Source organism: Microcaecilia unicolor, chromosome 7, assembly GCF_901765095.1.
Source record: "Microcaecilia unicolor chromosome 7, aMicUni1.1, whole genome shotgun sequence".
Lineage (NCBI taxonomy): Eukaryota > Metazoa > Chordata > Amphibia > Gymnophiona > Siphonopidae > Microcaecilia > Microcaecilia unicolor.
Genome location: NC_044037.1, coordinates 255,165,523 through 255,189,827, shown reverse-complemented (window position 1 = coordinate 255,189,827; position 24,305 = coordinate 255,165,523). Strand labels below are relative to the sequence as shown.

General features: G+C 44.3%; 1 protein-coding gene across 1 annotated transcript in view; it reads left to right on the top strand.

Annotated features, from left to right (window-relative positions):
* ACVR2A (activin A receptor type 2A) overlaps positions 1-23,429 on the top strand; it is a 172,220-nt gene extending 148,791 nt beyond the window's left edge. Inside the window, exons 8-11 of the mRNA XM_030208861.1 lie at positions 3,606-3,720; positions 14,535-14,673; positions 18,693-18,823; positions 22,502-23,429. Of these exons, the coding sequence (XP_030064721.1) occupies positions 3,606-3,720; positions 14,535-14,673; positions 18,693-18,823; positions 22,502-22,696 (580 nt within the window). The 3' untranslated portion in view covers positions 22,697-23,429. The remainder of the gene's footprint in view (positions 1-3,605; positions 3,721-14,534; positions 14,674-18,692; positions 18,824-22,501) is intronic.
* Positions 23,430-24,305: the final 876 nt, after the last annotated feature.

Here is a 24,305-nt window from a genome sequence, read left to right as displayed (position 1 = left end):
TTGTGTAACAGAAAATAATTAATGGAAGGGTAACAGGGTAGAAACAGTCATCGATTTGATGTGCTGGCTTCCTGTGGTTCAGCCAAAGCAGTTTACATTTATTATATACAGGTTCTTTATCCCTAGTGGGCTCTCAATCTATTTTTGTACCTGGGGCAATGAAGGGTAAAGTGACTTGCCCATAGTCATAAGGAGCAGCAGTGGGAATTGAACCCAATTTCACAGGTTTTTATCTCACTTTGCTAACCAGTAGGCTACTCCTCCACATGGTATGTAGGAAAGAATTGTAAAAAAGACACTTAGACTGAAATATAGCAGTTAGAAAACTGGGCAAGGCATTTTAAAAGGTATAATTCCCTACTCTTCCAAACCCCCAAACTACCCCTATAGACCAAAATCTACCCCCCTCCTTTACATCTGCCACACCACCCTGCAAACTGAACCTCAGAGATTGCCCAAGTATAGCCCCACATGGTCCAGACTACCTCCTCCTCAAACTTACCACCCTTCTTAACCCCAGCTACTTCCCCCACAGACTCAGTACATGCCCAGTATACATACAATACAGATCAGAGATGCACGTGTGCACACGCCCCCCCCCCCCCCCCCACCCCCCATCATTTGATGGGGGGGTCTGGGCAGTTAGTGCTGAGGGTTATGCAGGAGGGGAAAACAGGAGCCTCAGCATGTAGCGGCCATCTTGGTCTGCAGCCCCACCAGAAGTCCAAGAATTTACTGATTTAATAATGGTACCAAGAAGATCAAGATGTATGGTGGGAATGGAAGTATTATCCATACACCAGCAGGCAACAGTTTTATGCTTATTTAATGCTGATTTATGTTCCAAAAGCCAATTTGAGATGGTAAGGAGGCATTGTTGTAGAGGATCAAGAGCAAGTGAATAGGGGTTAGCAGGTACATGCACTGATTTGTGACATTGTGATTAAGGATTTAGGCCCAGATGCACAAAACTTTAACGACCCTTGAACGAGGAAAATTTGAAACGTAGCATGTATTAAAGGCCATTTTCTGACAACGCTAGCAGCTAACGAAAACGGAATGCAAACGAGAATCTACCATTGAAATGTGGACAATTTGGAATGCACTAACCATACCGACGATTGCAACGAATCATTTTCCGTGAGAAATTTAGCGTCAGCTCAGACCTGTCGTTAAAGCCTGAGCTATCATCTCCCCGCTTCCCCCTGCACCATGAAAATCCAAGCTGGCATGTTTAAAAACAAAAGTGAGATAAAAAAAAACCATTTGGCTCCCCGCTTCCCTCTGCATAAAATAAAAAATGAACACAAAATCGAAAAAGGATTGGGAGGGGGCAAAGGTGCTCGTCAGAAGCATCCAGTATGGACGACCTTGCCCCCCCCTTCGCCCCCCCCCCCCCCCCGAGGTCGCCGCTGCTCCCTGCTTCCACTCGTATAAAATAAAAAATTAAGACAAAACTAAAAGGTTTAGCAGCCACGGTCCCCCTCCCTTCCTGTCTCTGTACTCCTTATCCCATAGCTCCGCCTCCCGGCATCCTCCACCCCTGTGCCCTGCCCCCTGAGCTCGTCGCCGCCGCTCCCCCCCCCCTCTACCGGACCCCCCCCCCCTCTGCTTTACCAACCCACACAGCACCTCTCACCTCTGTGTGAAGGCGCTGCACGGGATGGAACAGCTGATCGGCGATCACTGCTGCCTCCTCCGACGTCTCTCTGTTCTTCCTGGGCCCGCCTCCTCTGACTTTAGTTATCTACGTCAGAGGAGGGCAGGCCCAGGAAGAACAGAGAGAGACGTCGGAGGAGGCAGCAGTGATCGCTGATCAGCTGTTCCATCCTGTGCAGCGCCTTCACACAGAGGTGAGAGGCGCTGCACGGGTTGGTAAAGTGGAGGGAGGGGTCCGGTAGAGGGAGGGAGCGGAGCGGCAGTGACGAGCTCAGGGGGCGGGGCACGGGGCGGAGGATGCCGGGAGGCGGAGCTATGGGATAAGGAGTACAGAAAGATACAGGAAGGGAGGGGGACCGGGGCTGCTAAACGTTTTAGTTTTGTTTTAATTTTTTATTTTATACAAGCGGAAGCAGGGAGCAGCGGCGACCTCGGGGGGGGGGGGGGGAGGCCATCCATACAGGACGCTTCTGACGAGTGCCTTTGCCCCCTCCCGATCCTTTTTCGATTTTGTGTTCATTTTTTATTTTATGCAGAGGGAAGCGAGGAGCCACTGTTTGGGGTTTTTTTTGTTGTTGTTTTGGATGTTTGTGGCATGCGCAGAGCAGCCAGCATAACGCTTGGCTGCTCTGCGCATGCTTTAGGGGCCGATTACCGACGGGGATTACAAATCTTTGACACATTGTACTTTTCAGTACCGCACCGAACATGTGCGACTTGTTTTTTTGCTGCATGCTTCGTTTTTTCAAATTCGTTAAGGTCTTTAACGTTTTAGATTTTTTTTCCGTATTGTTGATGCATCTGGGCCTGAATCTTTGTAACTGCCTTCCCAAATCATCATATCTCCTCTCCTGATCAGGCACCCAGGGCCACCGAGAGAGGGGAGGGAAAAATTGCCTGGGCCCAGCCTCCAAGGTGGGGCCTGGCTCAGGCAAGGTTTTGAGGGAGCACAAGAGGCTTTTTCCTGCCTGCCTGCTTCCAGGTCTATCTCTCTGCCTGTTCCTGTGTGCCAGTTCCCAGATGATTGCATTAACACAATAATCCGGGTGACCAGGGTTATTCATGAATGCAGTCATCCGGGTCCCAGCACACAGGAGCAGGAGACGACAGACTGAGGGAGGAGCAGTCAGATACAGGAAGGTAAGGGGGCAGGGTAGCAGCTCGAGTATGGGAGGCGGCAGCCCGAGTTGGGGGGGGCATGCGACATGGCGGCAGCCCAGGTAGGGGGCAGTCCTACCCCAGATCTGGCTAAGTCTCGGCAGCCCTCCAGATACCCAGAAAGTGTGCGCACACATACGAACACCCAAATGCACATTGCACATATAGTACACATACCAGTAAGCAAACACACATGCGCAAACATACTCATCCCCCCCCAGCACACATACATATACATTTAGATATAGAGTGGTTCAAAAGAATTCTATGATCCATTCTGTTAATGCTTTACTCGTTACATGCAGTACTACAGTTGGAGTTTGTGGATACATTGCAGCATTTTGGAACTTCTGTGTTCTGTTCCTTACTGTTTGTCTTATGTCAAGTTAATATTTTAATCATGCCTTTTCTGTTACAAAATTGTAAACTTTATTTTTGAAATTTAATGTAACATATATTGTATACATAACATTTTCAGTATGCACAGTGCGTCAAGGGACTTGACATATGTACACTGTTCTAGCCCCAACTACTGTATAATCTAAATTTGAATCCTGAAAGAGTAAGGGTTTCTTTAAACTGACATAGCAAGTAATGAGTGAGATGAAACAGCAGGGTTCATAGTCACAGCTGTGTGTTCTAAACACCATGTTAATACCAACTTTTAACTCTTAAAAGCCTAAGCAATGATTTCTGGGAGTTCAGTTTTAAGAAATTACGATTTTGTTGATATCCAAATATACTACTGTGTGAAGAAATAAACATGTGTTGTCTTTATTATTTAAAAGGGACATCAAAAGCAAGAATGTGCTGCTGAAAAACAACCTTACAGCTTGTATTGCTGATTTTGGTCTGGCCCTAAAATTTGAGGCTGGAAAGTCTGCAGGTGATACTCATGGGCAGGTAGGCACTCCATTAAATGTGTCATGATTAACTTAATCAGTGAATTTTCTTAACATTTTATTCTCTCTTTAAGAAGTATTCCAGATGTTCTGTCTGTATGCTTGTGCTGTAGCTCATAAGACCATTATATAGTGATGTGAAAAAGACCCCCCCCTCCACTTTCCCATTATTGATCAATTGGGAAGACCTTCTGTTCCGTGTAAGCCTGCTCTGCAGGTAACCTCTATTCAGGGATCAACCCTACCTCAGCCCATCACTCAGGTCACACCTCCCTTGCAGATGCAAGTCGGGGTCTTGCACCAGGAAGAGATTCAACTCTTGGCACTCCCTCAAGCTATCCATCCAGTCATTTTGGGGCTGCCTTGGTTGCGGCTCCACGCATCCAGCATCAATTGGGGCAGCGGCGAGATCAGCAGTTGGGGATCCCGCTGTTTCCACACCCGCCTCATGTCGGTCTAGCCTCCTCTGAAAGCCATTGCAGCTCTCCCCGGAGCCCTTCGTCCTTGCGAAGCCAGTTTACCCGCGGAGTACCAAGATTTCCAGGACGTCTTCAATGTCTTCAATGTCCAGGAGGCTGAATCTTTGCCCCCACATCGCCCTTTTGACTGTCCTATCGACTTGCTTCTGGGCAAGACGCCTCCCAGGGGCCGATTGTACACCCTCTCCCGGGAAGAATCCAAGACCTTGTGCATGTACATTCATGAGAATTTCTGGAAGGGTTTCATCCGGCCATCTTCTTCCCCAGTGGGAGCCTGTTTTTTCTTTGTGACAAAAGAGGACGGTTCTTTGCGACCCTGCATTGACTATTGGGGCCTGAATGACATCACTATCAAGAACCAGTACCCGCTTCCGAAGTTATTTGATCGCCTGCAAGGGGCAGTAATTTTTGCCAAGTTAGATCTTCGGGGAGTCTACAATTTGATCCGTATCCGCCAGGGAGATGAGTGGAAGACTGCGTTCAACACCCATGAGGGCCACTTTGAGTACCTTTTAATGTCTTTTGGCCTCTGTAATGCCCCAGCAATCTTCCAAGACTTCATTAACTTTATCTTTCAGGATCTCCTGTACTCGTCTGTCATTGTGTACCTAGATGATATTTTGGTTTTTTCGAGACCATACCCATCATGTATGCATCGTTCTTCAACGGCTTTGGGACCATCGCCTCTTCACGAAATTGGAGAAATGTGCATTTCATCAGCAGGTAATTCCTTTTCTGGGGTACATTGTCTCCTCTGGAGGGCTCCAGATGGATCCCGTGAAACTCCAAGCAATCCGAGATTGGCAGGTACCCCAGGGACCCCGGGCCTTGCAACGTTTCCTGGGATTCGCCAATTATTATCGACAATTCATCCAGCGCTACTCTCTGATCACTGTACCTCTGACCCGCCCTTACTAGAAAGGGGGCTGATTTAAAGAATTGGTCTCCCGAGGCCCAACGGGCCTTCTCTACATTGAAGGAAGCCATTTTGTCTGCACCAGTTCTCCGCAGCCCAGATATAGCGAAGCCCTTCATCGTGGAAGTTGATGCCTCTTCACTGGGTGCCGGGGCAGTGTTATCTCAGACCACACCCTCTGGCAAACGGCACCCTTGTTTTTTCTTCTTTTGGAAATCCTCCCCAGCCAAACGCAATTATACCATTGGAGACTGGGAGTTATTAGCTTTAAAACTGGCCTTCCAGGAGTGGCGGTACCTGCTGGAGGGAGCCTCGCATCCGATTACCGTGATTACTGACCATAAGAACCTCCTCTATCTACAGAAGGCTAAAAGACTGAACCCAAGGTTAGACCCGCTGGTCTCTCTTCTTTGCTAGGTTTGATTTCCGTCTGGTTTTCCGCCCCGCGGAAAAGAATGTGCAAGCAGATGCTCTTTCATGGGCTTTCAATATAGGAACCCGAAGAGCCCTACCTGATGTAAAACCTAACTTGTGTTCCTTCCACCATTATAGTCTCGACCTCCCTGAAGACCTCCATTCCCCCTCGGTCCAGGAAAAAGGTTCTCCAGTGGGGACATTCGTCTACCTTTGCCGGTCATTTCGGATTCCGGAAGTCCTTCCATCTCATCTCCCTGTACTATTGGTGGCCACGTATGGCGCAGGACATCCTACATTTTGTTTCTTCCTGTCCCATCTGTGCCCGGAACAAGTCCTCTCCTGGCAAACCTTGGGGCTGTCTGCAACCCTTGCCTGTTCCTCAACAGCCATGGCAGGAGGTCTCTATGGACTTTATCACTGATCCCACTCTCTCAGGGTCACAGTGTCATCTGGGTTGTTGTAGACCGATTTTCACGTATGGCTCATTTTGTCCCTTTGAAGTCTCTGCCATCTGCTGCTATGCTGGCCTTCAACTTCATTCAACATGTATTTCGGTTGCATGGACTATCCCTATGAATTATCAGTGACCGAGGGTCTCAATTCATATCTAAGTTTTGGAGGGCTCGATGCTCCACCTTTGGCGTCACTACACACTTCTCCTCTGCCTACCATCCCCAAACTAATGGGATAGCAGAAAGGACCAATCAAACGCGCAATACATTTCTACGGATGTTTTCTAACAGTCACCAGGATGATTGGTCACTATTACTTCCCTGGGCATAGTTTGCCTACAATAATAGTCACCACTCCGCTTCCCAGACCTCCACATTCTTCACTATATATGGACGTCATCCTCGTCTACCTCCTCCGATTCCGATTAATCAAGCCTCTCCGCAGCTCCAGTACACCCTTACGAAGAAACCTGGAGCAAGGTCCTGCATCATCTGTGGCAAGCTGACTACTACTACTATTTAGCATTTCTATAGCGCTACAAGGCGTACGCAGCGCTGCACAAACATAGAAGAAAGACAGTCCCTGCTCAAAGAGCTTACAATCTAATAGACAAAAAAATAAAGTAATCAAATCAATTGTGTACAGGAAGGAGGAGAGGAGGGTAGGTGGAGGCAAGTGGTTACAAGTGGTTACGAGTCAAAAGCAATGTTAGAGGTGGGCTTTGTCTAGATTTAAAGGTGGCCAAGGATGGGGCAAGACTTAGGGGCTCAGGAAGTTTATTCCAGGCGTAGGGTGCAGCGAGACAGAAGGCGCGAAGTCTGGAGTTGGCAGTAGTGGAGAAGGGAACAGATAAGAAGGATTTATCCATGGAGCGAAACTGCTCCAATCTTTCAACCAGGACAGAGAGTGTGGCTCAGCACTAATACCTGAGGCTCAGGTTGCCCTCTCTTAAATTTGCTCCTCGCTTCATTGGCCCATTTCCTATTCAATCTCGAGAAGGGACAGTCACCTATCGCCTCCAACTGCCTAGCAATCTCTGAATTCATAATGCCTTTCATCTATCCTTACTGAAACCATTCGTATCATTAAAATGGCATCCTAAGTCAAAAAAGAACGTCACTCCTGAGACCGAACCTGATCCTGAGTTTGAACTGGAAGGCATTTTGGACTCGAAACATCAGAGGGGGTGACTCTCTTATTTGATTTCTTGGAAACACTTTGGTCCGGAGGACAATTCCTGGGAACCAGCTAGTAATGTCCATGCACCAGAACTGGTCGAAGAATTCCATACCCGCTATCCCTCTAAACCCGGACCGGGACAGAGGGGGGGGGGGTCTTCCGGGGAGGGTACTCTCACGCTTTTCACCTCCTCGCTGAGGGGTGCTCCCACTGTGGGGAGCGCTGACTGTCTTGCTCCTCGCTGGTGGGGTGCTCCCGCAGGATGGATCACTAGCCGTCTTGGCGGGCCCGGTGCTCCGAGCGTGGCCTGGCCATCAGGAGTGGAGCGCCAGCCATCTTGGCAGAGCCGGTGCTCCAAAGGTTGCCCCGGCCCTGTCCAGGGCGCGGGGTTTGCATCCGGGGTCAGTCTTACTGCATGCCCTGCTGTCGGCTGGCCTGTGCGGCCCCGGAGTGTGGCTGTTTTTGCCCCGCCTCCTGCCTCGGCAGGATTAGAGCTCGCTGCCAGACTCCTCCGGCAGACCAGCCAATGGGAGGCTCTCCGTCCCAGCCGATTCCTTGGCTCCTGATGGTGGGGGCTATTTCAGGCGCATCTTCTCTCCACTTCTCTGCTTCGGCTTCTACTTTGGCAGGTTTTGCTTTGTGCTCTTGTGTGTTTCTCTTCTTACTTTCGTTGCTGACCACTGCCTGAACCCGGATTACTCTCTGCCCTACTGCCTGTATCTGACCACTGCCTGAACCTGGATTACTCTCTGCCCTACTGCCTGTATCTGACCACTGCCTGAACCTGGATTACTCTCTGCCCTACTGCCTGTATCTGACCACTGCCTGAACCCGGATTACTCTCTGCCCTACTGCCTGTATCTGACCACTGCCTGAACCCGGATTACTCTCTGCCCTACTGCCTGTATCTGACCACTGCCTGAACCCGGATTACTCTCTGCCTGCTGCCTGTCTCTGACCACTGCCTGAACCCGGATTCCTCTCTGCCTGCGGCCTGTCTCTGACCACTGCCTGAACCCGGATTCCTCTCTGCCTGCGGCCTGTCTCTGACCACTGCCTGAACCCGGATTCCTCTCTGCCTGCGGCCTGTCTCTGACCACTGCCTGAACCCGGATTCCTCTCTGCCTGCGGCCTGTCTCTGACCACTGCCTGAACCCGGATTCCTCTCTGCCTGCGGCCTGTCTCTGACCCCTGCCTGCATCCGGAAGTCCTGTCGGCCGCCCACACCTGAGGGCTCAACCCTTGGGGAACGGCGGTCACCACAGGTGAAGCCTCGGGGTTGCTCAGCTGCCCAGCAGAGCCCAGGTTCGAGTTCCTCGCCTCTGTGCTCCGTCCGGCACAAGGACTCACGAACGTGACATTAGCTTAGGGTTTAAAAAATATATTCCTAAAAGAAAAGTTTATAAGCCATTATTAAAATGGACTTGGGGAAAATCCACTGCTTATTTCTAGGATAAGCAGCATAAAATGTATTGTAATATTTTGGGATCTTACCAGTTACTTGTGACCTGGATTAGCCACTGTTGGAAGTAGGATGCTGGGCTTGATGGACCTTTGTTCTGTCCCAATATGGCATTCGTATGTACTTACCTACTTCTAGTTAATGTTAGGTTAACAAGTTGTTATGCACTTGGGGTACAAGAATCCAAGGGAACGGTATATTATAGGGGGTAAGTTGCTCCTGTGTACAAAAGAAGAGCAGAACTTGGGAGTGATTGTGTTTGATGAACTTAAGGTGGCCGATCCGGTAGAAAAGGTGACGGCCAAAGTCAGAAAGATGCTTGGGTGCATAAGGAGAGGGATGACCAACAGGAAAAAAAAAGGTGATAGTGCCCTTGTATAAGTCTCTGGTGAGGCCCCATTTAGAGTACTGCATACAATTCTGGAGACCACACTTGCAAAAAGATATAAACAGGATGGAGTCGGTCCAGAGGGTGGCTACAAAATTAGTAAGTGGTATCTGTCATAAAACATGTAGGGACAGGCTTAGGAACTTCCACATGTATTTGCTGGAAGAGAGGCGAGAGAGAGGGGATATGATAGAGACTTTTGAATACCTCAGTGGCATCAATATACAGGAGGTGAGCCTTTTTCAAATGAAGGAAAACTCTGGAATGAGGGGACATAACGATGAAGTTAAAAGGAAATAGACTTAGGAGGAATCTAAGAAAATACTGTTTCACTGAAAGGGTGGTGTATGCGTGGAATGGCCTCTTGGCGTGGAGACGAGGACTGTGTCAAAATGTAAGAAAGCATGAAATAGGCATGTGGCAAGGAAGAGTTAGACACTGAAGAGTTAGTGGTTACTGAGGATGGGTAGAATGGATGGGCCATTTGGCCCTTATCTGCTGTCATGTTCTATGTTTAAGGTTGTTGTTTTTATTCTCCTTACTGCTTGTCTATGTAAATACTGAGGAGATGAACTGGATGCAAAGAGATATATCTCAGCTCAGTTTTCAGTTCTCTATCTCCATCTGCTGGTTGATAGACTGAACTGTCTCGCAGGTTCTGGAATAGTAGGAAGGACTAATGGAAAGAAAATTGTTAGGTATGATCTAATTTCTCCTTAACCATTTCTGCACCTTGAGCTTAGGATCTGAATATATTGTCTATGGTAACTCTTAGGATCTGTTTCCTGAATGGTGGTTAATGATATAGAATCTAGCATTGTGTACTTTTATTTAGGATTATTTTAATATCTGGGCCTCAGTTGTCCATGTAACTTTTCTTTTGCATTTAGAAGTGTACTAGCCCACCCTGACATAGTCCTTCTGCAATTTTTTTACAGTCCGTTTGATTTTTAATAACTTTGAATAATTTGTTTTCCGCAAAGCTGATCACTATTCTTATTGCCCTGTTTTCCAGATCATTTATGTAAATGTTATATTATTGGTCCCAAAGCATATCTCTGGGATATTCCATTATTCTATGAAAATAAGTAAGATACCATTGCCAGCACACATGGATGGTGTCATCAGATGGAGTCTGGATAGAAAAAATTAAACAAAGCTCTGTGGCTTCATATCTTGGTGCATGTGTAAGAGTTCCTCACAGGGATACTTCTGTTAATTGTTTTCTATGGAGCATTTTTTTTTCAGCAGTTCATAAATGTATGACAGTTTGTTTAAAATTCAGTTGTTTGCATGTTGAGGCCACTTTTTTCATTTCTCTTCCCATTTAGAAATACCCTAGTTAGGTTTTGCAGTCATTTTCACAGTTTCTTTAATTTTTTACATGGTCGTGGCATGAGTCAGAATTGTTAACATCAAGCCCTTGATTTTGGGGTGGCTATTTTTCTACCAATGCACCAGCAGCAGAAACCCCCCCAGCAGTGGTAGTATACACAGTGTGGCAGAATAGTATCTGTCAGAGACATCCACAAATTGTGCCTGATCTACCTTGGATCACAATATCCTCAGTGAAAAGATAAATATAAATATTTGCATCAGACTTGAAAAAATCGAAGTGCATCAGGGACATATATGGATATGGGACATGCATTTGATATATAGCCTTTCTATGGTGCAACCAACACAGTCTACATATTATATACAGGTACTTTCTCTGTCTCTGTTGAGTTGGCACTGGGAATACATTGACATCAAGGAAATATTGATCCCCTGTGTGGTTAAGCATTGATAGAGGCCATCAAGACGAACCATTGCTGAAGTTTGCTAATGTATGCAAAGAATTCTGCTACATCAGTACCAGCATTGAGGGAGTATGGCGCTGAGTGAAGGTGAGGAAATATCAGCATTGGTTCTAATCCCATGCATGATGCTGCCAGTCTTCCTCCCAGGCATCCCTGCAGTGAGGACCATGCTTTCTCAAGCATATCTATTGCATTGCATCAGCCTTTAAGTGACGGGGATCCAACCATTGATATCCCTGGTTATTGCCTCTTGATTTGTACTCGAGCGTTGTTAGCATGGTATCAATGCCAGGGCATTGCTGCCAACTGTTTTAATGTTTATCTCTAGCATACTTCGTCATACTATTTCCAGACTCCCTGTTGGATCACGTCTCCTACCGCATCACTGGATTGTGACTCTAAAGTGCCTATTTAAATAACTTTCTGTGGGGTTCGCGCGGTGGTAGCACGTGCTATGGACACACACCGAAAGTTCACATAAGGAACAGGATGGGCTCCTTAGGCGAGTGACGAGGGGGCAAGATGTTGGGGATTTATCGGCACATCTTTTATTGGGTCACTCTTCCTGTTGTCTGGCTTTTATTTTCATTCACCCTTACAAGGCCACTCTCCTTGTGGTGCTCGCATTCTCCATTCCAGTGTTCTATGGTTACCGCCCTAACCATGCTCCCCAGACTCTAAATCTGGGACCACTTTAAACTTCCTCTAAATTGCTTCAGTATGTTTTGTCCTGTTCAACTCAGCCCCTAGACATTTACTCTTCCAGTCTGGTGAACTGTCACACTCTACGTTAGCAGACATCACTTGTCTTGGACTGGTTTTCCCAGTTCAATTTGCATTTTTTGTTTCTGGTGGAAATCTGGCTCTATCAAGGAGAGGACTGTTACCTTTTTCGTTCTCTTCCCCCTCCCCCTTTACTCTGTTGTCTCATCCTCACTGCAATCTAGCCCTCTTGCATCGTTAATCCAGTCTTCAGGTATAAGTGCTTATTTATACGCAGATGATATTTTCTTTGTCCATTTTACTACCTTAGGTAATCCAAATATTTCACTGCTTCAGCTATGCCTAGATCAAGTTGCTTCATGTTTAAAGACTCATCACTTGATTCTTAACCCCCAAAAGACTACAGCCCGTTGGATTTCTGGCCTTTCTACTCCTCCTGCAATTACTCCTATACTATTTGGTCTGCCAATACAACCGGTCGATCAATTCAGATATCTTGGTGTCATCCTTGACTCTAAACTCAGTTTTTGCTCCCTTTAAAGAATTAGAGTGGTTAGGAGCTTCTTTGCTTTTTTTTTTTTTTAATCTTTGCATACATTATTTCATGCATTTATTAGTTCACATCTTGAGTACTGTAATGTAGTATACGCAGGAATCCCCAACTTCAAACTGAAAAGACTTCAAACCCTCCAGAACACCGCAGCATGTCACCATGCCCCCCCCCCCCCCCCCCAAAAAAAAAAATTCTGACCCTAGCACTCATAGTAACATAGTAAATTATGGCAGATCTTTATCTGCCGTCATTTACTATGTTACCTGTACGGTCCATCCAGTCAGCCCAACAAGATAAACTCATTTTACATGGTATGTGATACTTTATACCCAAGTTTGATTTGTCCTTGCCATTCTCGTGGCACAGACAGAAGTCTGCTCAGCACTGTTCTTGTACTAAGTTCTGAAGCTAACTTTGGAACCACTTAAAATTTACCATAGCTATTCAGTCATGATCAGGGCGTAGACCGTAGAAGTCTGCCCAGCACTGGTTTTGCTTCCCAGTTACCGGCATTACCACCTAATCTCTGCTAAGGTTCCGTGGATCCACTCCACACTGGTCCCCGGATTACTTGATCAGGCTGACCATTCCCTATTCTCCTGCCCGACTGTTACGCTCAATAAACAATCATAGACTTATCCTTCCCAGCCCCGTTCAAGCCCATTGGGAAACTACAAGGAAGAGCACCTTTTATTTCTTGGCACCCTTCCTATGGAATAATTTGCCTCTTTCACTACAATCAAAATAATCTTTTATCAACTTTAAAACTGCTTTGAAAACACATCTATTTTCCGTGGCCTTACATGGATGTCCATTCTTCGGGGGGTTATCTGTGATTGGCAGGGTAGGCAGCAAGATACCTTTTTTAATGTTATGTACTGTACTATTTTCTCTGCATCTGGAATGAGCGTATTTTATGGCGTTCCTTTCTTTTAATATTTGGATTGTATATCACTCTGATTTGCAGTGTAAAAAGAGTGATTTTTATGAAACCTGAATAAACATAAACACATGGAAAGAAATTTCACTAAGGTACTAGTCTCAAAAAAAAAAAGGAACTAGAAGAGTTCGAAGAAAGGCAACAAAAATGACAGAAGATGAAATGGTTCCAAATGAAGGCAGACTAAACATGTTAGGGCTTTTTTGCAGCTTTCTTCAGTTGGTCTGGAGAAGAAATGACTGACAGGAAATATAACAGTGGTGGAGTAGCCTAGTGGTTAGTACAGCGGATTTTGATCCTGGGGAACTGGGTTCAATTCCCACTGCAGTTGTTTATGATTCTAGGCAAGTTATTTAACCCTCCATTGCCCCAGGTACAAATAAGTACCTGTATATACTATGTAAAATGCTTTAAATGTAGTTCCAAAAAAAAGAAAACACAGAAAGGTGGTATATCAAATCCCACCCCACCCCTCACCCCCTTTATGAGTGGAGTGGAACATACAAGAAGAGAATGGTAATTTACTCTTCTGAGTAGTAGTAAGTCTAAGGAACTCTCTATGAAACAAACACATGAGTGAACACATTTTTTTCACTCCGCATATAAATCAAGCTGTCAAATTTGTTGTGAGAAGATATGGTCAAGACATCTCATATAGCTAGGTTAAAAAGGGGATTGAATAAGTTTTTGGAGAAGTTCTTAATTATTAGCCAGGTAGACTCAGGTATGCATCTCTGGAATAAGCAACAAGGAATAGATCTCATCTCTGGGATCTGCCAGATACTTCTTAGTGACTCAAATTTGCCACTGTTGGTGACGGGACATTGAGCTTGAGGAACTTCTTGTCTGGCCCAACATAATGTGGCATATCTTACGTTTATATGTAAATTGACAGTCTATATGATCATACTGGCCAATGGTAAAAATTGGAAATTTCATGATGTTTTCCCTTTAATTTTGAGTGATATCACTGCTGTTTGAACTAGAGAATAAGAGGCAAGCTGTGATTGGAGGTTCAAATATGCTATCATTATTCTTAGACTGGAGGCAGGAAAGTAATCCTATCACCGTCTTTTTTTTTCTGAGTGGCAAAGCTCAACTCTGTAATAATAAATACTTGAAATAGTTTGAGACTCCCTTATAAGGCTGAGTTAGACAAGGATACTTGTACACCTGTTAGAAAACATCCATCTTGTTAATAGTATGCCTCTAATAATAGCACATAGTATACAAAAGATTTTCTACAAAGTATAGTAAAGATAGCTTTCAAACTGCCTAAACGGAACAAACTGTTACTTTAATTTTCATTTGTGGCACCCACATTTTGTTTTATACTTCATGAGACTCATTCTTAAAAAGTTACCTTAAAGTTTGTCGTGCCTAGCATTCAATTTCATGCTGCTAATTCAGTTTGGGAAATAGTAGCATGATTGACTAGTGAGTGTCTCATATATATAGCTATGGTCACGTCTGAAATAACTAATACCTTGTGGTCTTTTTAAGGTTGGTACTCGAAGATACATGGCTCCAGAGGTATTAGAAGGTGCCATAAACTTCCAAAGGGATGCATTTTTGAGAATAGATATGTATGCCATGGGATTGGTTTTGTGGGAGCTGGCATCACGATGCACTGCCTCAGATGGTAAGCAGAATATATTTTCCATTATTCATGTGAAACACAGTGATAATTCAAAGTATATCAAAATAACTTTGATACATTATCTTAAAGTGCTAAATTACTTTTTAGATAACAAATTTAAACAAAATACTTTGAATGCACAGAAACCTAGGCCATATGGTCTGTTTCTGCCATCATATTCTGTCTAGCATGACCATTCATGTCATATGAACTACTCAGCTCTGCAGTTCCTCCTTCTCCATTGGAGTTCCACTACCTTTTCTGTAAAGAAATACATTTTCTGTTGGCAAGCAGGATTGAATCAGGCACACAAGTTTTGATGTCATCAGATGGCGCCAGGAAAGAACAGTTCTTCCAGAACTCAGAGCTAGTGTAAAGTTCTGAAGCATGCATATGGCCCTCCTCATAAGAACATAAAAAGTGCCATACTGGGACACACCAAAGGTCCATCAAGCCCAGTATCCTGTTGCTAACAGTGGCCAATCCAGGTCACAAGTACCTTACAGCAATTTCATCAGTGCCCTCAGTTTTGTTTTTTTGTGGTCCAAAAAATTTTATTGAAGTTTACCAATAATAATACATCCAATAAAAGCTAAATATCAATAGATACGAAAGATAAATCCCCAAATCCCCCCTAACCCCGCCTCTAAAGTCCCCAACAGAATCTCTGTCAAAACAGTAGTTTGCAATAATACTCCAGGGGAATATAATCCATATAAACAGGATCACTTTTGATTTTGTGGGTTGGATCTCCGTGTTCGATAACAGTCCCAGATTTTATGAAATTTTGTAAGTTGGCCAATCTTAAGTGCTGTTAATTCAAACATTAAGGAAAGATAATCCAGTTTATGTATAGTGCCCTCAGTTGTTTTTTCCTGCTGTACCATGTGGACAAAAAAAAAAGCCTTATGACTATTTTTGAAGCTCTTCCTTCCAATTATTTTGACTTTATCATCTTTTTCATTTATTTTGTCCAAAATGTTTTTTCTTCCTTTGTTCATTTTCAAAACTGGGTGACCATGATGCAAACAAAGCCATGTTTCCAGACTTGCCCAGCTTTTGTGGAAGAAAAATTTGTGAACTTCAGCAACCAGTTCAGACCGTTGACTGGAAGGCGGGAATTAGAGAATGACACAGGGATAAAATTTGTCCCCGTCCCTGTGGGTTCTGTCTCCATCCCTGCCCAATCCCCGCAGGTTCTGCCCCTGCCCCGTGGGCTCTTTTCTTATCTACAGAAACCTCGAACAATTATGATTTTATATTTAAATCTTTTTATTAAAGTATAAAAAGGAACAATAAGCTGTGCAACTGTTGTGTATAAATTATAAACAATACAATAGTAAGAATAAACAACTATAATAAACCCTACCACCACCACCATCCTCTCCCCTTCCAACACCAACAATAGCTGACTTCTACTACCCCAAGGAATCCTAATCCACCCTGTTAAAATGTCCATGGGTACAAAATACAACCCATTCTGTATGCCCTAGACGGGAGAGATATGCCATAGATGGGAGAAATATGCCTTATGAAGCACTGTTACGATTTTTTAATCTGTGGATGAATAAGAAGTCATCAAGAACCTCAGGATTCAGTGTAGCTCTCCTGTCTTCCACAGTCCCTCCTGCAATAGATGTCGTCTTGTTAGAAAGTGTGCTGGTAGCAGGATGTACAGGATCCCCCATGCAAATTTTGCTAGCTGTGGCCAGCATGTTTGCTTGTTTTTCCAACAAATAAAAATATTGTCATCTACATCAATCAAACATAAATAACAGTCCAGTTCATTAACAGGCTTCAGAGTAGAAAGTGACACAGGCACAAAGGCCCCACAGGATCTGCCCCCGTCCCCGTGTCATTCTCTAGCAGGAAGCACTGTGAACATATCCACGAGCTTGCAAACACTCAGTTGTTTCCAAAACCACTACAAGAGTGAGAAAAGGCTTTTAGTTGTTCAGAAAACAGTGCCTAGAAGCTCCTTAGTGCAAAGATTTGCTAACTGTGTAGTCCAGCAGGTTCTCTGCTGATATTATATCTGTTACTTCACACAGTGGCTTCAAGAGGCCTGTTGTGAATGGGCAGTGTCATAAATAGTCTGGCTTAGTTGTAGTCTTGACTGAAACGTTTTGACATAAAGCACAAATGCTTTTGGCACAGTTGCCCAGGTCTAAGCATACAGCAACCCCCAAATTTGTCTGTAAGATGGTTTAACAGGTACTGCCGTCTTGATGCAGAGGACTGTGTTCCTGGCACTGTCTCTGAGTGCAAATAGTTACAAACTGCTACTGCATAGGCCTCAGAATGGGGGAGCCTCAGGTGCCGTGGCAACACCAAACTTTTCCTTATTTCCCTCTACCACAAAATGTTTAGTTTTACCATCCTTCCCCTGGGGCAGCAACATTGCAGTCAGCATTACAGAAGATACACTTCAGCTGACCAGCGCAGGGCCTTGAGCATCAACACATGCTCAAGGCCTGCCAGCTTATACCCCATCCAAAACAGGAAATTTAGAGGGGGCAAGAGCCAGCAAGCGTTCAGCGTGTGTGGATGCTCAAGGCCCCGTGCCAGCCAGCCACGTTGTGTCTTCTGTATTGCTGATTGTAGCTTCGCTGCCCTGAGTAAAAGAGGTCGGATGCTGGACACCTCCTTGGGGGGAGGTGGAAGTAAGGAGAGAGATGCTGAAGATCATGGGAGAAGGAAAGAGATGCTGGAAACCATTGGGGGGTGTTGAGAAGTAGTGAAGGAGAAAATTCTCCGAAGACAAGCAGGCTGTATTATACTCACAACTGGGTCATCGTCCGTGCCGGGGAAAATTTTTGCCAAGCAAAAAGAGAGAGACTTGTAGAACGCTGCGTCGCGCGGGCCACACACACACCGCATGCGCTAACGGCTTCCTGCCCGCAATGTGAGCGTGCCTTCAGTTTCTTTTTGACGAAAAAAGATTTAATGCCGAAAAATTCAGGGTCATTCATTTGTGTTGCAAGAATCCATAATTCTGTAAAGGGGAGGGGGAACGACGTTCTCTGCACAAAAGAAGAGTTGGATCTGAGGGTGGTCATACTTAATGATCTTAAGATGACCAGACAGATAAGTGATGGCAACAGCAAGAAAGATGCAAGGTTTATAGGGGGAGGAATGGGCAGTAGGAAAATAGGTGAGATTGCCTGTATATACATTTCTGCTGAGATCTCATTCAGAGTATTGCACACAGTTTGAGACAACACCTTCAAAAGGATATAAACTACATGGAGTTGGCCCAGAAAGGGACAGTTACTAAATTTTTTGGCGGTGTTAATTGTAAAGTATATTGAGACAAACTTGTAATATCTAAATACGCATGACCTAGAGGAAAAGTGGAATTGGGAAATATAATGAGAGAGATTTAAATACTAAGATTTAAATGCACAAGACAGGAGGCAGACCTCTTTCAGTAAAAAGGAGGCTCAGGAATTCGGGGGGGGGGGGGGGTGGTCATAGGATGAGGGTGAAAGTGAATTGAGCCTGCCATGAGTGGGAAAGCGCGGGGTACAAATGTAACAAAAAATAAAATAAATAAACTCAGGAGTAATCTAAGGAAATATTTCTTTACAAAAAGGGTGGTGGATACATGGAAGGGTGAAGGAGGAAGCAAGGACAGTATCTGAATTCAGTAAAGCATGGAACACGCACCAAGCATCTCTGAGGGAGAGAAAAGGAATTGTAGAGTTGAATAGTTACATAAGGATGGGCAGACTAGATAGACCCTATCATTTTGTGCTGTCATGTTCTAGGTAGTTGTATCTTAATACGTTTTGATGTCTGCTTTTACAGTACATTTTATTTTGAAACAGTTCATTCTCTGTTTCTTCCACTTCCTTTAAAACTACTTCAATCCAAAATATTTTATCTTATTTTTAACATTTATAAATAGGATGGCAACATTTTTGAAAGACTGTGGTTAATTGAAGTATGCAACAGATGAAGTAGTGGAAAAGGTTTTTTAAAATAAACAATTGACTATATTATGGTTCATGTGTGTGCAGGTCCAGTGGATGAATATATGTTACCATTTGAAGAAGAAGTTGGACAACATCCATCCCTTGAAGACATGCAGGAAGTTGTAGTACATAAAAAAAAAAGGCCTATTTTAAGAGAATGTTGGCAGAAACATGCAGTACGTATTGAAGTTATACATTGAGAATACATCTAAAACCAAAGGGTTTTATAATTATAATAGAATTCATATAGGGATATGTTTCACTAACAAAAACAGCTAAAAATATATTTCTACAGAATGTGTTTTGGCTATTGAAGTTTTTAGAAATGTATTCTAACTATTTAAAGTAGATTTCTTAGCATTGGCTCCACTGTTCTGAACCAATGGATGTTATTTCTTCCTACCAGCAGGTGGATATAGAAAAAACTGAATTTTGCCAGTGCCAGCACAAGCAGAGGTGATCCCTAGAATAATCCAGTATTTTTCTGTACCTTCAGCAAGTGGTAGGTTGTGCTGGTGATACTCCTATCCCTGGCCTAGCTCCCCACTGTGCTGGCCCAGTCGCACAGTGTGGTTGAGCCTAATGGCCACTCCAGGTCACAGTCTCAGGACCGTACCTGATTGAGCTCAGAGTATGGCTCTGCAGCCCCCAATCACACTTCTTAGTGCCTCTGTGTGAGGCTTTGGCTCTTCAGGGTCTTGCCCAAGGGATGCGGGTCCCCATCTCCTCACCCCTCTTGCTTGTTCACCCTGTTTGGGTGTATTTTCCCCACATGTTCTGTCTGCAGCTCTCAAGCTTTCCAAAAGTGCTCACTTCAGCAGCATATATATACAAAAAAAAAAGTTTAATGCAATTTGCCTGGCTAGCTTCATGTCCTTTGCCAGGGGCTAATGATGTTGTAAAGTAGTAATTAGGGAATTTCCCGCTAGGCGCACCCAGAGAGCCATGAACAGCAGAGATGCTGGAGCCACGGACCATTGTAGGCCGGGGTAATCGGGCGGCCAGCGTGCGTCTGCCATGGAGTAGGACATGCTGATGGCACATGCTGTGCGGCCTTCAGATCCAGCAGCTGAGCAGGGGTAATAGATTAGTTTATAGTGTGTAAATGTGGCTCATTCAGTCTGTCTGCCTTTCTCTCAGTGAGCATTATACATATGCTGTCCTCTTCCCCTCCTTCAGCTAAAATAGATACATTTTTCTCCGAGGACAATCAGGCTGGATATCATCACTGATGGGTCATTGTCCACGACGGCCCAGAAGACCGGAAGTCTAACAACAAAGTTTTAGAAAGTTTGGGAGCGGCGCACGCAGCGACAAACGCACTGCACATGCGCAAGTGACTTCCCGCCGGCAACACCTGCGCGCTTCCCTCAGTTTCTTTTTCTCCATGACTGCGAAGGAGTGGTGTTTTTCGCTACTCCTCGTCTGTGTTGCCCAGGAGATCGTTTTTTCACGTGTATCGCGTCCTTTTCTTTCTTTTTCGATTAGTTACTTCGAAATTTTAAAAAAGTAGTTTTTTCCCTTAACTTTTAGATTTTTCTCATTTTTTCAAACTTTCCTTTCTTTTTTGTTGCGGCCACCTTTTTTTCCCCCTGTTTTTGTGCCTTTTTAAGTGGCACCATCCAGCCGTTTGATTTTGCGGACGCTATTTTCCCACCCATGTCAACGAGGACTCCCAGCAGCTTCAAGCAGTGCTTGGGTGTGTGACACAGGGTACCTAGGAGGCGCCTGGTCTATGAAACGCCTGGAGCCCAGGGTGGCCCGTCTGGTTCTGCAGGAGTTTCAGCCACTTTTGGAAGGGAAAGTGATCAGAGTGCTGTTGGACCATGCCATGGCGGTGGCGTACATCAACAAACAGAGCAGAACCAGGAGTCTGGAGGTGGAGAGTCCCAGTCAGTGGGCAAAGACTCGTATGCATGCTCTCAGCGGTCCATATTGTAGGCAATGACATTATGCAGGCAGACTTTCTTCATTTGCTCTTTCCTGCATCTGGGAAAATGGGGGCTAGGGCTTCAGGCCTTCCTGTTCCTTGTAGACTGCTGAGTTCCTCCTCAGTTCAACTTGATGACGTCCAGAGTCATTGTGAAGGTGGAGCACTTTTCAGTCACTGCAGGGATCAGGCCTCTCGCAGGATAGCTACCTTGGTACCTTGGCCGGTAGTGGACCCCCCCCCCCCCCCTCCATTTTTCCTCCATGGTCTCTCATTGGTCGCTTGTTGCATAGGGTTGCACATCATCCTCGTTTGGTCTTGCTGGTGGTGTCAGATTGGCTTTGCATACCTTGATATGCAGATCTCTGGCATCCGCTGGTGGAGGATCTGCATCTGCTACGTAGGGGTCATAGTCCGCTCCGGCGAGGGTTGGTAGAGATGGAAGATCCATATCCTTTTAGGCTTATGATCTGGCCATTGAGATGCAATGATTAGAGAAGTGCAGGTCCCCTATGTTTTGGGTTTTCTGCAGCAGGGGGCTGGCCTTGAGCTCCTTGTAGGGTCCAGATGGTTGCATTGTCCAGCTTTCAGGAGAAGGGTAAGGGTATCTCTATGGCTTTGCTTTGAGAGGTAGTTCAGTTTCTGAAGGGGGTGGCGCATCTGTGCCCCCCTTCTTGGGGCCTCATTCTGATCCTCTGGGTGCTGTCCAAGGCTCCCTTTAAGATTCTTCCTTGGCTTCCAGCAAGGATCTAAACCTCATGGTGGTGTTTTTGGTAGCCATCACCTCCGCTAGGAGGGTTTCTGAATTACAGGCCCTGTTGTGTCGGGATCCCTATTTCTCCTCCTTGAAGGATTGTGTGTGCTTGCGCCATGGTACAGTCCATTCTTCCAAAGATGGTATCTCCATTCCATGTGAATCAGGAAGTTTGCCCTCCATGGTGGTGCATGGGGTCATCGCTGGAGGGCCAGAGGTTTCATAAGCTGGACATCCACACGATGCTGCTCAAGTACCTCCAGGAGTCGAACTTTTGTCTCAGGCCACTTCTTAGTACTTTTCCATGCCCTCAGAAGAATTATGGCAGCTATTGAGTCCACTTACATCAACAAGAATCATCCAATGTCTCAGGGACTCAAGTGCAGTCTACTAGGGCTCAGACTGTTTCCTGGGCGGAGGCCCGGGCAGTATCCCGAGGAGAGCTGCAGGGTGGTGACTTTGCTGTTGCTTCATTAGTTTGCTAAGCACTACAGATTGGACGTGCTGGCCAGAGCCCACTTGGACTTTGGCAGAGCTGCTATTTTTTGTGTGGGGGGGGGCCTTGTCTTTCCCTGCCCAATAGATCTGCTTCGGTATATCCCATTAGTTCGTAACAGTGAGCTGATGCTAAGAAAGGAGAAATATCTTACTTGATGATTTTCTTTTCTTTAGTCAGCGATACTTTTCTGAAGTCCTGCCCTTGGAAGACCTCAGCCCAGGGTTCTGGGTGTTCTCTGTGCTTCCTTTTCAGTGCTTAAAAAAAAAAAAAAAAAAAAGAGAAATTCATTTTTTGATTGACAGCCATATAGGTACCCATGATATGGCTATATCCTGGTTTATGCAGTGTAGCAATTGCCACTCTGTGGTGTCTTGCTTGCTTATCATTGCAGCTGCAGTGGTTGATGGGGCATGGGTGAGTTACAAAGGAACCTTCTGCTGCTTCAGCAGATGCATACTGGATTGTTCCAAGGAGCACTTCTGCTTATGCTGGTGATGTCACTTACAAAATTCAGTTTTTTCTCTACCTTTACCTGCTGGTAGGAAGGGATAACACCCTTTCAGAACAAGTAAGTAAGACCTAATTTCTCTCTATCTCTGCAAGTGCTGAAATGTATATTTAAAATTCGTTCAAATTGATTTTAATAAAATAGTATGTGTTTTTCCTACTAGGGAATGGTAGTGCTCTGCGAGACAATAGAAGAATGCTGGGATCATGATGCAGAAGCCAGATTATCAGCAGGCTGTGTAGCAGAACGGATTATTCAGATGCAGAGACTAACCAATATTATAACAACAGAGGACATTGTGACAGTGGTCACCATGGTAACAAATGTGGACTTTCCTCCCAAAGAATCGAGTCTATGATAGTTGCACAGGGTTATTTATGCTGACTTAAGTCACCATGAGGACTCCAATAAAGAGCTGCTAGGCTGCCAAGACTGCTTACTGTTACTGTTGAGTTTTGGCCATGAAACAGGAATGGTCTTTGTGGAATGTCACTTTTAAAGACACTGTCTTCAACATGGATCTGTGGGAGAAATTTCATTCTATGTCTGTACCTGAAGAACAGAAGACTAATGGAAAAGTGGCAAAATATTTTAAAGAACTTAGTGTAAATGAAGAAACAAGGACCTATACTAGGCTAATCAAGTGTTTTGAAAACTGACATCAGATTTCTTATTATCTGTCAGAAAAGACTAATTCCTTAAATGAGCTACTGCTATTTTTTTTTAATCAAAACATTTCATTTCAGATTTAAAAAGGGTAATTTTTATTGCATTTTCTGTTGTGTTTATATAAAATGACTATTGTAATGCCAATATGACACAGCTTGTGAATGTTTAATGTGCTGCTGTTATATGTACATAAACATAAAAGTAATCTGTGGGATATAGTAAAGAGGCTTCCAAGCATTACTTTAACCTCCCTCAACAAGGTATACCTCAATTCCACGTTTTCTAAATTATAAGATTGAGAACACTAACAAAATTTGAATAGTAAATTGATCCATGTATTGTAATAATGTATTTCAAATTCACTGTGTTATTTAAAAAGGGTAAGCTATGCTTAATGCCAACAGTAAATGGCCATTCCTCAAGCAGTGTTTTTAGCTTTTCTTGTGTTAGCTTGTGGTGTTAAAGTGCTGTTAAATGGAAAAAATATTTTTAGGGTTCTGCCCCCCCCCCCCCCCCCCCCCCCACACACTTTTAGTTAAAGCTTTCTTACCTCCAGTTCTCAAAATATTGCATACTATTTAGGTTTGATGTGTCTGAGCAATATTTGGAAAATTAAGCATGACATTTTTAAAATTCTTTTTGAGCTGTGACACTGGAACGTTCTTAGTTCTTGATTATTTTTAAAGTTGTTTTTTTTCCTATTTATGTTCATAAGAGTTTTGCTTTCTTTTTGTTTCACTTAACAGTGTGCAGGATGCTCTGTATTGCTGTTTTCAGGATCGCCTCAGGAAGTTTCATTACCCAGAATTCCTCACTCTCTGCTTTGAGACTTTAATCTTCACTACATCTCAAGCACTGTGTCATCTTGTCAGTGTAATATGACATCTGTGGTGCATACAAGTTGTACATTTTTACCACAGATTTCAGATGTTACTGTACAAAAATATCAGGGAAGCTATTTGTGCTTATTAACTTTAAAATATGCAACAGCTATTTAGAGGTAACAAATACTGACACATAGCCACTGCCTTGGAGGAAAACAAAATCACATTTACTTTCATAAACTTAATTCCAATATTATTTTAGTGTTTAGGACATGTAAAGCCTTATGAAAGAAAGATAAAGCAATTGACAATATAGTATAGGTGCCAAAGTACTCTTTAAAACATTATACTAAAACTACTGCTATTTAATTTTATTCAGGCCAAAGTTTTAAAAAAATCAGAATTACTCTAAAGTGCTGATCAGTAGCCAGTATTATACTACATATTTTATAATGGATTTTTTTCTTACATCAT